The sequence below is a fragment of the Neovison vison genome, chromosome 11 (genome assembly GCF_020171115.1).
Source record: "Neovison vison isolate M4711 chromosome 11, ASM_NN_V1, whole genome shotgun sequence".
NCBI classification, from domain to species: Eukaryota; Metazoa; Chordata; class Mammalia; order Carnivora; family Mustelidae; genus Neogale; species Neogale vison.
In genome coordinates, this window is record NC_058101.1 from 2,094,094 (window position 1) to 2,109,892 (window position 15,799).

Below are 15,799 nucleotides of genomic sequence, written 5' to 3' on the forward strand. Positions count from 1 at the left end.
TTTCTTCTTCTTTTTTTTTTTTTAAAGATTTTATTTATTTATTTGACAGACAGAGTTCACAAGTAGGCAGAGAGGCAGGCAGAGAGAGAGAGAGGAGAAAGCAGGCTCCCCGCTGAGCAGAGAGCCCGATGTGGGGCTTGATCCCAGGACCCTGAGACCATGACCTGAGCTGAAGGCAGAGGCTTAACCCACTGAGCCGCCCAGGCGCCCCTTCAAATTCTTTCTAAAGAATGGTGGAAACACAGGTATCATTCTCCTGGGTAGTACGTCACAGCTCACTCTACCCCTAGGGTCTGGACCTGCTGCGGGTGCTTTAAGAGAGTCAGCAAAGACGAATCAGATGAACTATGCCCTCCGGATATTCACAGTGACTCCGGGGTGATGAGGACGGCCCAGAGATAACGATAATACAGAGTAGAGAGTCACAAACAGCATAAGAAGGACTGAGATAAAGTACAGTCTTGTCGGGGTGTTGGCGGCGTGGCCCTAAGTAATGAGGGGGGCTATGAGGAGAAGGAGCGCAGGGGCGAGGGAGGCGGGAAGCAGAGTCAGAATCCTGGGAAAGCTGAGAATGCGTGGAAGTGGTGTGGAGGAGGCAGGACTTTCGAGGGGGGCACGGGGAAGAGGTCAGTTCCAAGTGCGGGACACAGGTAGGTTCTGGCCGCTGCCTGGTGAGCCGGGAAGCACCTGGGTGCGCTCTGAGTTCATGCCCACAGGCTTCCCTCTCCTCTCCGTCGGGAATCATCAGGGAGGCATTTGGCAAACGAGAGGTCACTGTCCCGTCGAAGACAGGAGCGTGGAACGGAGGACGGCGCTCCCAGAGCCGGGCCTGGAAGACGGTGATGTCAGCAGTGAGCTTCTGCCGGGGAAGGAGAGACACAGGAACGGGATGCCTGCTCGAGCCTCTAGCATCTGGGGAAGCAGATAAAAAAAAAAAAAAAAAAAAGATCGATCGATTGATTGATTTTGAAAATCGAGGCAGTAGGTTGAAAGTGGAATGTTCTGATTGTTTTCTATGTATTAAAGATTTGAGCGGCGTGTGTTCTGAGGCCGTACGAACTGATCCCGCAAAGGCCCTGCTCTGAGGTCCAGTAAGAGAGACGGGGAGTTAACAGGTACATGTGACGCGGGGCAGCGGCTGCTGTGGGATCCCGGAGGAGGATCCTGCAGCATCCGTGAGATGTCACGGAAGAAATAAGTGGCTTTGAGGTGAAGAGAGGGGTTATTGGCTGCAGGGAGGTTGGAGACAGAGGAAGGCCAGTCGACTCAGCTGGCCCCATTCCGTTACCGTATCTAGGGGTGCTGGTGCCCTGAGGGCCGGAGCACCGAAGGCAAAAGGCAGTTCGGCCCAGGGTCAGGGCTTGGCAAGGCTGACAAGATCGAAGGCCCCGGGGACCTAAGGTTCCAGCCGTAGCAACGGAAACGGCTGCCCAGGGGGTCAGCGCCGTAAGAGAAACAAGCCAGTAGACAAATGACAGAGGAAAGAAGGGAGGGGGGCAAAGCCAAAGAGCTGGTGAGAACCTGGTGGGGTCTGACGCTCTCACATCCTCAGGAGCTCTGGTGGCTCGCGGCGGAGAGCTTTGCTGGAGCCTGGGGCGGCTGTGAGCTGCAGCTTACACAGTGAGCACCGCTGCTCCGACCCGGCGGCCCGACAGGACGTCCCCGGTGCCAGGACAGCTATGGAGCCTCCCGTGAGGCCACGGATCCCAAGAAAACGGGATTCGGCTGGAGGAGCTGGACCGGAGCTCAGTCGTGCAGGGGCCTGGGAGCCTGGGTCCGGCACGGAGGCACTGCTGGGGGCTGTCTCCAGGGCAGTCCCTTGGATGCAGCGAGAAAGAGAAGGTAGGAAAAATCGGGAGAGGTTTGTAAAATTCAGGGCTGTTTGGGTACTTCCTGGAGCTGCTCTTGGCGTTAAGACCTGCATTTTACCGTCCGCATCTCCGCAGGCTCCCTCGGAGGGTTGACACTGGGACAACCCTCGGGCTCTGGGGGCTCTGGTGACAGTGTTTGGCAGAGACCAGGCCACCCGGTGGAACAAAAGGCCGACCCAGTGAGGGAGGGGCTGTTCCCGAATCAGGTCCCTCACCACCGGTAGGCCTGGGAAAGCTTGCAGGGCGTCCTGGAGGAGGCTGTGTTGCTCAGTGGGTGACCAGGAAGGCCATGGGACTCTGGCTTCCTCCTGTCTCAGAAGGAGGAGTCAAGAGTTAGGCTCTGCAATTTAGTAGTTCTGTGAACTTGATCCCGCTCTCTAACTCTCTGAGCTGGCTTCCCGAGGTTGGCTCACTTCTTCCACATAGTAAATGAGAAATCGCATGTGTGTCTTTCAACACTTGGCGAGTCAACTGCACCCGCAGTTCCTTCTGCCGGAAGGCTCTCCTCCTTGCTGACTCTTACTCATCCTACACTGAAATGTTATTTTTTTCAGAGGAGTCATCCCCGAGTCCCTCCGGCAGACTCGACGTTGCCTACCCAACATCCATGGCCACTTCCTCCTTTCTGCTCGAGGATCAACTCCTCAAGGAATGCGACTCTGGAAAGTTCCAGGGCAAATTCTGAAGAGCTTAAGCCAATTTTGGTAATGCTCCTCCCACACCCAGCACTGAGGTGTGGGCAGGGGGGTCGGTCCGGACTAATGACAGGTGACAGGTCGGCGAGGAGCTTCCATGAGCTCTGGGGCGCAGACCCCTTCCCCTGCTCTTGGGCACCGCCAGGATTATCTGTGGTAACTGCGGCTGCTCCAGCCATCCTGGGACCACGGGGCAGGGGGCAGACCCAGGGGCAGAGCTGGCAGGGGGGATGCGGAAACAGCCCAGGCCTACCCTGACATCCCTGAGGTACTGAATTTACCAGCAAGAGCCTCTCAACCTTGGGACTTCAAGCCAGGAAACCGTAAATTTCCTTATCATTTAAGACATTTTAAACTAGGTTAATGATTAATTGCAGCCTTCTGCATCTAGATCATAACCCCATTCCCCCTCGCGTGTCATATTATCTTTCACGGCACTTTTGACATATATGTTACTTCTGTGTTTATTGGTTTGATGTCTGTCTCCCCCTCCAGACTGTAGAGTCTAATTTGCCAAGATCGTGTGTTGATTTCGCTCACCACCGAATTTCCGGATTGCAGCACTGTCCCTGAGACACAGGAGCTGCTTAAAGACATTTGTTGAAAGAGTGAATAAAGGCTCAAAAAAAGGCCACTTTTCTCCTGCTCCTCACCATACTTGCATTTTAATAGCTCAGCATGGCATTGTTGCCAGAGGACAGGATCTTTGGGAAGGAGCTAATGTTCCCCTCAAAATGACTAGATGAATGACCTCAGGCAGCAGGAGTACAGAAGCCTTTGCCTCAAGGAATAGTAAGAAAATACATATTACATGGTTGACCCTACATACACATGTTTAACTGAAATGAAAAATATACAGAGCATATTTATTCTTACTATGCATGATATATCTGATATTTTTATTCTACTTCATTTAAAAATGTGGACCCAGGGGCGCCTGGGCGGCTCAGTGGGTTAAAGCCTCTGCCTTTGGGTAGGGTCATGATCTCAGGGTCCTGGGATCGAGCCCCGCATCGGGCTCTCTGCTCAGCAGGGAGCCTGCTTCCCCCCCCCTCCCCCCCCCCCCCCCCGCCTGCCTCTCTGCCTGCTTGTGATCTCTGTCAAATAAATAAATAAAATGTTTAAAAAAATGTGGACCCATTAATTAGCAATCCACTACCCCCTGCACCGCAACGTGGACTAAATGAATGAAAGGACTTTGAAGGACTTTGAAAATCTGATTTCCTTCTTGTTGTTGTTAGACTGTTCATAAAAATCCATTCTGTTGACTGAGAAGTCCATGAGGACAGTGACTTAACAATGACTTAATTATTTTTCTTTTTCCTGTGGAATCCTTCCCCAGACCATCTTCTCTAGCTGGGCTATTTTGAAGGCCTGCATAAAATGGGAAGACTGTAGCATATGTTCATGAAAAAGTACTTTGTACTTTTGCTTAATTTTTTTTCCCCCCACTTGGCACAAAAACAAACAGGACTGCATTCTTCCTCTTCTGAAATGTAGTGGCCCCATTCAACAGACCCTCCCTGGGCTCACTTCTATATAAGTCTACGTATGTACCAGCGCTGACCAGTGCGACAGGAGCCACTGCCACCGCGAGGTTTAACCCCGGGAGGTGGGTTCCGACCTTCTCTAGAGGCTCCGAGAGAATAAAACCTCACTGTACTTCCCGTTCCTCAGCACAGACACTGCCCTGTCCTGGGTGGACTTGCCAGTGAAATTCCTCTGGTGGCAGGAGGAAAGGGGAAAAGCCACACGGGGATCCACAACTCCAGAGCACAGCAAATAACGCGGCGGGGCACGTATATATTTAGAAAACCATAATGCGAGCCTCAGGGGAAAAACAAAACAAGACAAAAAACCATGGAATCAGAAGGCAACTGGGCGAGCAACAGCGGCCTGGGCGATCAGGGAGGGGCCCTGCTCAGGGACCCACCGGTTCCGAAGGTCTAATCTCTGCCCCTTAAAACTCGGTGCGAACCCCTGCCCCCGGGATCCCGTGAGCGGCAAACTGGGCGCAAGTTGTGTCTCCAGAGTCCGGGGAGAGCGCGGCTTGGGGCTCCTGGGGTCACCCGTCCGCTGGGAGGGCAGCGAGTGACCAGAGAGCGCGTCCGGCCGTGCGCCCCGCGTGCGCTCCGCGAGGGAAGGCGAGCTGGGGGGGGGGGCGCAGGGCAGACTGGGGCGGGGAGAGGAACGCGCCCCCGAACTTTCCTGTCCCCTCGTCCCACACCACGAAGTGGAAATAACAATAACATAAAACACGGTTTACGCCCGACGTCGTCTCCCGCCGGCGGCCTCGCTGCGGAGGGAGCGCTGTGAAGGGCGGGCCGGGCTCCGGCCGAGGCTCGCCGCGGAGCAAAGGTGCGGCGGCCGGGATGCGCCGGGGACCCCACCTTCCGGGAGGCCGGCTCGGCGCTCCGGCCCGCGGCCGCCCCGCTGACCCTCCCCCTCCTCCGCCTCCTCCCCTCCCTCCTCCCTCCCTCCTCCCTCCCGGCGCGTCTGCTCCGCACCGGCCCCCGCGGAGGAGCCAGGCGGCAGCACCCGAGCCGCCGCAGCTCCTGCCCGCAGCGCGCTCGCCCGCGCCCCCGGATCCCACGCAGCCGGAGCCCCGGGCCCGCGCCGCGCGTCCCGCGCACGGCCGGGCTCGCCGAGGGCCCCGCGCTCCAGGCTCGGGCGCCGCGGGCGGCAGGGGAGGGCGGCGCGGGAGAGGACGCGGAGGCGCGGGGGCGGCGGCGCCAAGGTGACGAGCTGCGCACCTGGAAAGTTCCCGGCGGTGCGGTGAGCTCGGCGGGCGGCGGGCTGGGGCGCGGGGGCCGCGCGGGGAGGCGCGGGGCCGGGGTGCGCCGGTGCCGGCGGGGCGCGCGGGGCGCGGGGCGCCGTTCCACACCCTCCGCTCCCGTGCATGTGTGTGTGGACGCGGGCGCGCGCTGCTCGCGGGCTGTGGCCGTGCTCCCCGGCGCCGCGGGCGCGGACGGGCTGCGTGATCCTAAGATGCGGGCAGGGGCGGGAGGGGCGAGCTCGGCGCGGGGGCGGGGGTCCTCGGGGCGGGGGTCCTCGCGGCTGTCCCCCCCGAGGCGGCGGCGCTCCGGGGCTGGGGCTCGCGGGGCGGGCCGCGTGCGCTCGGGCTCCTCCAGCCCTGCGGAGCGGCGACGAGGCGGCCCCGGGCGCGAGGACTTGGGAGTCCGCGCAAACTTGGGCGGGTGCTCGGGGGCGCTCGCAGCTCCCGGAGGCGCTTTCGCGTTCCTGCATTTCTAAGTGATGCAGGGACAGGAGCGAGCGGACCCCGCAAATCGTCACTTAGAGGATGGGGGAGAAAGCAGGGGTCAGCGCGGGGCAGGACTAGGGTGCGGATGGGCAGCGGCCGAGGCCGGAGATGAGGCTGGAAACAAGGGGGGCAGAATTAACAGGTAGAAAAGTCTGATTTCCACCTTGCTCCAGAGGGTCCGAGGGGCTTTTCTTTTTCTTTTTCTTTTTTTTTTTAAATAAGGGAAGGGAGCAACGTACAGCTCCCGACGCCCGTCCCCAGTTCTTTAGAAATCATTGTCTCTTTTCTTGGCAAGTTTCTGTTGAACTCCTGGACGAGCGCAGTGTCTGTCGCTGCGCAACTGTGTAGTGCACGGGAGCGCAGGACCTAATATGGTGGAGAATCCTCTTTGGAGAATGAGAGGCCATTGTGCCTGCGCTGAGACACTGTGTAACTGAAAATAAACGGCCTCAGACGATGTGGCAGAGATCTCTGTGCTCCGTGTGCAGACTGAACTACAGTCCTGTGCGGTCCTTACAGGTGAGGCTAACTCACCGCCCTGGGGAAGGCAGGTGCTGCCTGGATGTTGCCCAAATCTTCTGATCCCACATTGTCTTCCTCTAGGCCATTTCCCTATCAGTTATTCCCTCTTCTATGTTTTCATTTTTCGGCATCTACGCTGGTCCATGATTCCGGGTTTACAAACACACTCAAGTTCCCACTGTTGTAAAAATCCACTTCATGAACCAAGTTATCATCTTGAAGCCCCTGCTGTCAATGTCGGCTCTTCCCACGGTCCTTTGAAATCAGATTTCTATCCAAACTCTTGTGTGAAAGGCTAAATTCCATGCTTTTCCCCTCTGATTTAATTTGCTTTGGTGTATCTGTGGGATGTAAACAGCCGCCTGCTCACTTCTTGGAAATCTTTCCTTCCTGGCCTCTAGGATACTTCTGCTACTTCTCTTACTCGTACAACTGCACCTTCCGCGTCTTCCTTATTTGCTTCTCTGCCTCTTCTCCTATCAACAGGATCTGTAGGTATTATCTAGATGTACATATGTAATGGCAGAGGCATTCCTTCCCTTTCTTGGAGTGATCTCATCTACTAATGGGACTTCAGAGTCTTCCCTCTGTAAAGCAGTCTCTTGCCTCCACCTTTCTTTTTTGCTGCTCTCTGCTCAGCATTTCGACCGTGATGACACTCAGACACCTCATGCTCAACACAGATAAGGTCAGCTTCATTCCTGTCCCCATAAAGCATGCTCATCGCCCTGACTTGAGTCAATGTCTCGGCGCCCAGCCCGTAGATGTTGCTCTCTTCATCTCTGAATGAATGAATCAGTTAATAGTACTACCTGCCTCTAAGCCTTCTAAGATCAAAATATTGGGATCATTTTCCTTCCTTCCTTCCTTCCTTCCTTCCTTCCTTTCTTTCTTTCCCCTCTGTGCACACCCATGTACTCATCACACTGAGCTATTTAGTCCCTGCAGGATTCCTTCCACCAATCTCGTTCTATGAACCCATTCCTACCCTCTCTCACTTTTACCAAAGCAATAGCTTCTTCTTACCCTATCTCTAGTTTTTCTTCCACGTGGGATGTATGCCTAGATTCTTTTCCTCTCCTTATTGCCAGTCTCCTGGGCACGTTCATCTACTACTTCAGCTTCAGCCTGTACTGAGGCTATCAGACACATTTGCAACTCCCTGCTCCTGATTGTCCAGTGCTCGCGTCTTACGGCCTACTGAACTCCTCCGTGTTAGTTTCCACAGGCCCTTCACACGGAGCTCGTCCGGAATTGAACTCCCTGTCTCATCCCTCCAATCTGCTCCTCCTTTTGGTTCATGACATCCCCTCTTACCCAGTTTGCCACAGTGGAAATTTCCAAATCTTTGTTCTCTTTCTCCTTATCACCACTCAGGTTCCATCAGCTGTAATATCCTGACCTACACCTATAAAATTACATTTCTCTGTCTTGGCCTGTCTATCGGATACTGCAGCACCCAAAAATAGCTGAATGGAATGCCACCACATTGGACAGTGAAAACACAGGATATGTGTCATTCGTAAAATTCACTATGAACATTCTGTTGGGTGGAGAGGCCCTTCAAAGAGAGTCAACCTCTGGGGTAGCTGAAACTGAGCTCATATGACTGCCTGAGGAGAGAAGATTGCTCTCAAACTGCCGTGCTCTGGTACAGAAAACACACAGTAGATTCAAAACTGAGTCCCGGGTCATCCGTCACAAGACGGGCGGATGGTTTTAACTATAGCATCGACGGGGAATTGAGCTGTTCTCACAATGGCAGCTCTGTGTGCTTCACCTCAGGGAAAAGAAGCAGGGGTTTATATATTTAGTGATGGTTAATTATTTTATAAAAGAAATTTGGTGAAACAAATTAAGGATAGCACCAAATGCATCAAGTTTCACATAGACTTAAAAGACTATTTATAAAAACTTGTGTAGTTCACTTCTCTCATTTCAAACTCTCCATATCATAAAAAAAGAGAATTGATTCTACTTTTCATGGTCTGTTGAAGGCAAGGAAATTGCAGAGTTACCTGTATTCATAGCTTTTACCAAATCCCTGATGATCACGGTTTTCTCTTCTGGCTACCATGGAGCTGGTCCGTGTAAGCAGAGTTATCTTGAGTTCCAGAAGTTCAAGACATGAGAATGGGGTTGGGACTTTGGCCTGTCCCCGTCCCATCACCTGTGACTCGGATTGGCGCAATAACCTTTGCTTTGTTCCTTTCCCTCTAAAGCTCTTTTCACTCCATTCCATATGGCCAAGAAAATAGTCTTTTCTCAAGGACAAATGTGACCATATAACTTGAAAAAAACTTGACCTCCACTAAAATGCAGATACCATAACGTGGCGTGTGAATTCTTCCGCGTCTTATTCCTGCCCTAGACTTCTCGTGGCTCGGCACTCTCTTTCTCTCATCATGCATCTGTCTGTTTCCTGGATATGCTGTCAGCTTTTTTGCCTTCACTCTTTAATATGTGTTTTTTTTTTTAATTAATAGACTTTAGTTTTTAGAACAATTTTATAGAAAAATTAAGCGAAAATTACAGAGAGTTTCCGTATGCTCCCCTGCCCCCTCCTCCTATCCCCTATTCTTAACATCTTGAATCAATGTGATACATTGATACAATTGTATAATAATATATAATTATTATGTATATTATATATTATTTATAAATATATTATTATATATTATTATATTATATATAGTATGATAATAAATGTTACATTTGTTATAATTGATGAACCAGGATTGGCCCATGATTATTAACTCAAGTACCTAGTTAACAATAGGGCTCATTCTTTGTATTGTACATTCTGTGGGTTTGGACACATGTGCAAGACGCCTATCCACCGTCACAGCATCGCACAGTAATTTCACGGCCCTGAAACCTGCCGGTGCTCCTCCTATTCTTTCCTCTTTCCCTCTCCTGAAGTCTCTGCAACCACGGATCTTTTCAGTGTTCTACATTTTGTCTTTTCCTGCACGTCAAATAGTTGGAATCATGCTGTACGTAGATTTTTCCGGACTGACTTCTCTCACTTAGCAATATGTATTTAAAATGCCTCCATGTCTTGTCATGGCTCGATCGTTACAACTTTTCAACCCTGAATAATATTTCATTGTCTAGGTTTACCGCAGTTTGTTTATCTGTCTGTCCAATGAAGGACATCCCGATTGCTTTGAGGTTGCGGCAGTTATGAATAAAGCTACTGCAGATATCCATGTGCAGGTTTTGGTGTGGACGTACATGTTCATATCAGTCAAATTAATACCAAGGAACATGACCAATGGATTATATAATTATGTAGCTTTATAAGCGACTCCCAAACTGTCTTCTAGAGTGACTGTATCACTTCACACTCCCATTAGCAATGAATGGGAGTTCTTGCTGCTCCACATTCTTTCCAGCATTTGGTGTTGTCAGTGTTTGGATTTTGGTCATTCTGATAGGTATATGGTGGTATCTCACGACTGATTTATTTGGAGATTCTCTAACGACATACAATGTTGAGCATATTTTCACATCCTTATTTTCCACATGTGTATCTTCTGTGGTGACATATCTGTTTAGATTTTTGCCCATTTTAAAAAATATTTTATTAATTTATTTGACTGAGAGAGAGTGAGAGAGCACAGCAGGCAGAGCGGCAGGTAGAGGGAGGTAGAGGCAGGGAGAGGGAGAGGGAGAAGTGGACTCCCCACTGAGCAGAAAGCCCAGAGGTGGGGCTCGATCCCAGCCCCCTGGGATCATGATCTGAGCTAAAGTCAGATGTTTAACTGATTGAGCCACACGTGCACCCCTTATTTTTGCCCATTTTTTAACTGGGTTGTTTGTTTTCCTATTGTTGAATGTTAAGTGTTCTTTGTATATTTTGGATACTAGTCCTTTATTAAATATGTGCTTTGCAAGTGCTGTCTCCCAGTCTGTGGCTTGTTGTTGCATTCTGTCAATGGTGTCTTTGCAGAGCAGATGTTTTAAATGTTAATGAAGTCTACCTTATCAACTTTTTTCCTTTCATGGATTGTGCTTTTGATGTTTTATCTAAAAAGTCATCACCAAACCCAAGATCACTTAGAATTTTGTCTCTGTTGTCTTACTAGAAATTTTATAGTTTTGTGTTTTATGTTTAGGTCTTTGATACACTTGAGGATAATTTTTGTGAAGATATGAGATCTGTATCTAGATTAATGAGCATGTGTATGTGTGTGTGTCCAGTTTGTTAAAAAACTATCCTTTCTCCACTGAACTGTTTTTGTTTCTTTGTCAAAGGTCAGTTAACTATATTTGTGTGAGTCTATTTCTGAGCTCTATTATGTACCATTGATCTATTCGTCTATCTTTCACTAATACCACTGTCTTGATTATTGCAGCTTTATAGTAAGTCTTTTTTTTAATAGTAAGTTTTGAAGTCTGCTTGTATCACCACTGACTTTGTTCTCTGAAAATATTCTGTTCGTTTAGTGCATGTTTTTTGATCAGTACATTTTTCTACTAAGATGAGTTATTTTGTTGGGTAAATAATGGTAACAGTACTACTAATAATGTTAAATAATGGTAACAGTAATAGTAATAATGTTTAATATGGCTTATCTCATTTGACCCTCTAACAGTTTTACATGATGTGCATAGTGATTTTTATCTGCCCGTGGCTCTGTCCGTGGGTCTGTCCATCTATTCTATTATTGACACCCAAGCCCAACGTTGTGCCCAAGGACAGATATATACTAAGGAAACTGCTTGGGTTGAGAGTCTGGCTCTGTCACCTTAGTCAGCACTATATCATCTCCCATATTTACAGATAAATGTATTTATGTCAGACTCCATATGGGGAGAGAGAGAAATAGATATCATCTAGATCAGAGCCAAGATTGTGGTTTCAAACTAGTTTAGGGCTGGAGGAAAACACAGAAAACAAAACCCAACTGCCCCCACACTGGCTGCCAGGTGTTCGACCACAGGCAAGAGCCTTCACGGGCAGTTTGGCTTCTCCTGTGTCTTTTCCGGTACTTCTTGTATGGGATATTTCCTAAGTGGTGATCAAATTAATGTAATAATTATTTAAAATTGCATGTATTTTCTTCTTTTCTTGCTCAATGCCATAACTCATTCCATTCCTCTTGCCTGTTTATGGAGACAGAAGAATCCCACCTTCACGGTGAGCCTTTTTTTTTTTCTTTTCTTTTTTTTAATTAATTGTCCTCCCAGATAGTTCGGTGGGCCCCTTTGGTTGAAGGCTTACCCTGAATATGTGCAAACAGGTAGAGGCAGTGTGAGGGAATGACAAAGCTTGTGGAGTCCTTACAGTCCTAGATCCTGAGCTGGGTCATTCATGAAGCTTTCCGGTCTCAATTCTTAGGTGGAGCGTCCCTTCTCAGGGAAGGTTGCCCAGGCTGTTCCAGAGTCATTTCTTTCTTTAATGGAAGAGATAAGCCAGGCAGAGTAAGGTTCCCCTCACCCCCAGGGAATAAGTGGCATCTTTAGAGACCTCTTGTCTGGAAGACACCCGACATGCTAGACTTTGTCCCAACCACCAGTGATCTCTTCTGGGAGTCCCTCCCGCCGAGACACTCAGTGTCTGTCTCCAGCACTGTAAGAGCTACTTGGTGCCTGTTGTGTGTCAAGCATCGTACAGGATACCTTGTAAACATAATCTTCATAATGACCTTATGAGCTGAATATAATTATACCCGCTTCCTAGATTGGAAAACAGGATTCTAAGTCATTTGTAGAAGGTCACACAACCGGAAAGGGCGGGTTGTCTTCCAAACCCTGGCTGGCCTGACTCTGTTGCTCACCTTAAATTCTCATCTTCATCTCCAAGTTCATTTCTTATTACAACAAGTCTTGCTCTCTGATTCTAAGAATGACTCTAATAACCTGTAGTTGCTAGTTTGGTGGGGCAACATCCTGTGTTTCTAACAATATGTTCTCCTTGTGGTTAGCAATACATTTTGGAGAAATAGCTTATCTATCTTAGTGACTGATATAGGAAACAGTGAATCTAATTAGATTTTGTGAAGCCAGGCACTTGAAGCCTTGGCTTAAGGGACAACAAAATTTAAATGAGTGAGCTCACTGAGAAATCAGACTCAGTATTGAGCCATTCAGTAACTGACTTACATATCTTAAATTTGTTACTTGAAAGATCAGTTAATTTCACCCCTCTTAAGAATTCTTGGCTTGAAGGATTTACACAGCTTCTAAAGCATCTGCATTAAAATGGGGGGAAGAACTGGTGTTTTGGGAGAACTTAACACCTGTTTCATTGTGTTTCAAGCTTGTAAAATTATTGGATTAGAATAGGGTATTTTGAGTACCATACATAGAGCAAAAATGTTTCTAAGCCTTTTCATATTAAGAATGTTGGAACTCTTTTCTCTGTCCAATTGGATTCCAAATCCATGGAGTTATGCCCCTGATATAGTACATGGCACTGTCTTAGGTCTTGGTAAACAGTTGTTCTATGATTAAAGAGTAAGTTAGTTTAATGTTACATTTTAAAGTTTTTATGCTCACTTTTCTTTATAAGGCAATCCCTTTTCCTCCAACCCGCCCCTTCCTCCAACCTGCCTTGGTTAGGAATGCTTGTCCATGGACCTAAAAAGCATGTCTAGGAAATGGGTTACTGCTCGATGTTAAGAACTTGTGCACTCATTAATTTAAGACACCTCTGGGAGCCCCATCTCACGCCTGCCATGCAGAATCCCATTCAGGTTTATTCCTAGGTCCCAGTCTAATGTCTTCTGAATTGATTATTTGGATACAAGGGTGTCCACTTCATTGAATTCTAGTCTCCTCAACCTTTTTATATATTCTTAATATGTAAGAATAGTAAATGCCGCCAAGTCAAGAGAAACTTAAAGGTTAAACCTGCCACATCTTTGCAACATAGCAAGGCAGTTTTCAGGAGGCTAATGTTTATTAATGCCTACTCTGAACCTGAATTCTATGAGGAATATCTGGGCATTACAAGATTACTTCTGTAAGTACGTTTATTTGCTGTGTGTGCCGTCTGTCTCAGGCGATGTGCATTGGCTATTTGATTGCATCTGCTTGAGGCTTAGAGGCTGTTTTACATCTGTCCGTCTTTGCCTTTATTGCTGTAGAGGTCACGATTATTCTGGGGGAGCTAGTGAAATCAGTCTGAGCATTTCATTTCTCCTTGAGTTTGAAATTTAGAGGGAGAGAGGGGCAAGAATGTGTGACTTATATAACTACAAAGTGTCATCTAGATCTTCGGGTGTTATATCATGAGAGAGAATTTAAACTTAGTTTACAAGTGTTATAATGCGTCTTGAGCTATGGCTGTCAAAAAGTACACATGTGGAAGTATGATGTTTAGATAGGTAGCCTAAAAAGACTTAACCCCTAATGGGAATTAATCAAAGCAGTATTTTTCCAAACTCACCTTTTCAAGTTCTCCTTACTGGTTTTGCTCATATGCACTTCAGATCTGCAGGCGATTTTTAAAAAATTTTCATTGAATTGATTCAGTAAGCCTGATACCTAATTTATCTCCCACTTAAGTAATAATATCAATGAAATCACAAGTTTGTGGGGCCAGTTATTTGTATTTATCAGGAATGTTACAGTAAACACAGAGCTTTGAGCAGCGACGAAAGGATTCTGACAGAATTAAAACTACCCTGATAATCCTCGTTTATGTTACCCCCGCCTGAGATCTGCTGGTTAGGGATGCACTTTGGGGCCTACATTGAACATATTGTGAACTGGAAAGGAGTGGAGCCTTGCATGGCACATCATCGTTTGGGGATAAATGTTGGCTTTAGGATATTCCGTAAAGGATGTCAACGACTCCTTATCCCTCTGTTTTACTTTCTAGGAACTGTTGCCCAGAACTTTTTAACAGGGAAATACAGAACACAGGGGTGCACGCAGCAGGAGGAACGTGTTAAGAAGGCAGCAGCACGGCTCAGTCTGGTCCGCAGGAGGAAGGCAGACGCGGTTTTCTAGATCAGGAAGTAGTTTCTTGCTGCGGCTGCACAGGGAGCTGGGAGAGCGGTGCCCAGTCCGAGCCTCTGCTTCTGTAGCGGCTCCTTCGTGTGGCCTCTTGGCCGCGCTGATGTCCAGTTTCGCTGTGGGGCCCTCGACGGCTGTCTGGGGAGAATGAGCGGAGAGAAGCGCAGGGAGCTCGGGCCGCCGGCGCACAGTGCTTCGGTGTGACACCTGTGCCATCGTGACAGGGACAGGGGCAGCGAAGCCAAGTGCCAGCTCACCGGGAGGTGAAGGAGATCAGTGGCCCCGCTCGCCGCCTGGAAGCAGGGGCATCACTGTCAGTAGTGCTGACCCGCGGGGTTCGCGCTTATGACCCAGGTCGGGATGAGGCGGGCGGGCCGGGACGTGGGTCCCTCCCGCACTGGGTCACCCCGATTCTCTGCCTTCTCGCAGGTCCTGGAGCAAGATGGGCAATGGGTCGGTGAAACCCAAGCACGCCAAGCACCCCGACGGCCGCGCGGGGCCCCCGGGGGTGCAGGCGCTGCGGGCCAGGGTGGCCGAGCTGGAGCGCGAGCTGCGGCGGAGGGAGGCGGACGTGCAGGCGCGCGAGGACCAGCTGAAGGAGCTGCGGGAGCAGCTGGCCAAGCAGACGGCGGCCGTGGCGGAGCTCACGGAGCAGCTGCAGGCCAAGTGCGTCCAGCTCAACCAGCTGCAGGACGTGGTGCGCTCGCAGGGCGGCGGCGCGCCGCAGGCCTCGCCCGGGAAGGCGCCGCTGGACGTCCACCGCGAGGCCTCGGGCTTGGTCTCCCTGCACAGCAGGCGGGGGGCAAAGGCCGGGGTGTCTGCGGAGCCCACGAGCAGGACCTACGACCTCAACAAGCCCCCGGAGTTCTCCTTCGAGAAGGCGAGAGTCAGGAAGGACTCCAGGTGAGGGGCGCGCGCTCCGGCTGGGCAGGGCGGGGGGCTCCTCCGGCCTCTTCGGGGAAAGGGGACACGACCGCTCTCGGGTGTGGACGCAGGGGACCTCCAGCGTGGGTGGGTCCTGGAGAAGGGCCCCTCAAAGCAGAGCTCCCCTTTCCACGGGGGCGGCGCTCAGCCGGCCCTTGGGATGCGTGTACCCGGGAGCTGAGCTCGCGAAGGTCACGTCGGTTGGTCATCCTGAGCGCCCCGAGGGCTGTGCGCGGAGGGCGCCCCAGGAGGTCTGCCCGCAGGAGTGGGCTTGGATGCGGGCACGGATCACCATGCATGGTCGGTGTGCTCAACCCTGCTGCCCGCACCGACGGCAAGCGTCAGGGAGAGGAAGAAGCGGGATGCTCAGAGGGGGGCGAATTCGTGCTCACCCCACGGCGCGGGCGGAGCACCACGGGCCGCCGGTGTGAGACGCCCCGCGGGTGCTAGCGCGCAGACAGGCGCAGAGCCTTCCTGGGGGGAGGCCGCAGTCTACGCGAAGCCCAGCAGATGCGGGTAATTACTAACCGGGATACGCGGTGTGATGGGACCAA

The 15,799-nt window shown here is 50.4% G+C and overlaps 1 protein-coding gene across 2 annotated transcripts in view; it reads left to right on the forward strand.

Annotated features, from left to right (window-relative positions):
• Window positions 1-14,763: 14,763 nt before the first annotated feature.
• PRKG2 (protein kinase cGMP-dependent 2) overlaps window positions 14,764-15,799 on the forward strand; it is an 86,914-nt gene continuing 85,878 nt past the window's right edge. For both annotated transcript variants that reach the window (XM_044224759.1, XM_044224760.1), the window contains exon 1: window positions 14,764-15,224. In XM_044224759.1, coding sequence (XP_044080694.1) covers window positions 14,764-15,224 — 461 coding nt within the window. The remainder of the gene's footprint in view (window positions 15,225-15,799) is intronic.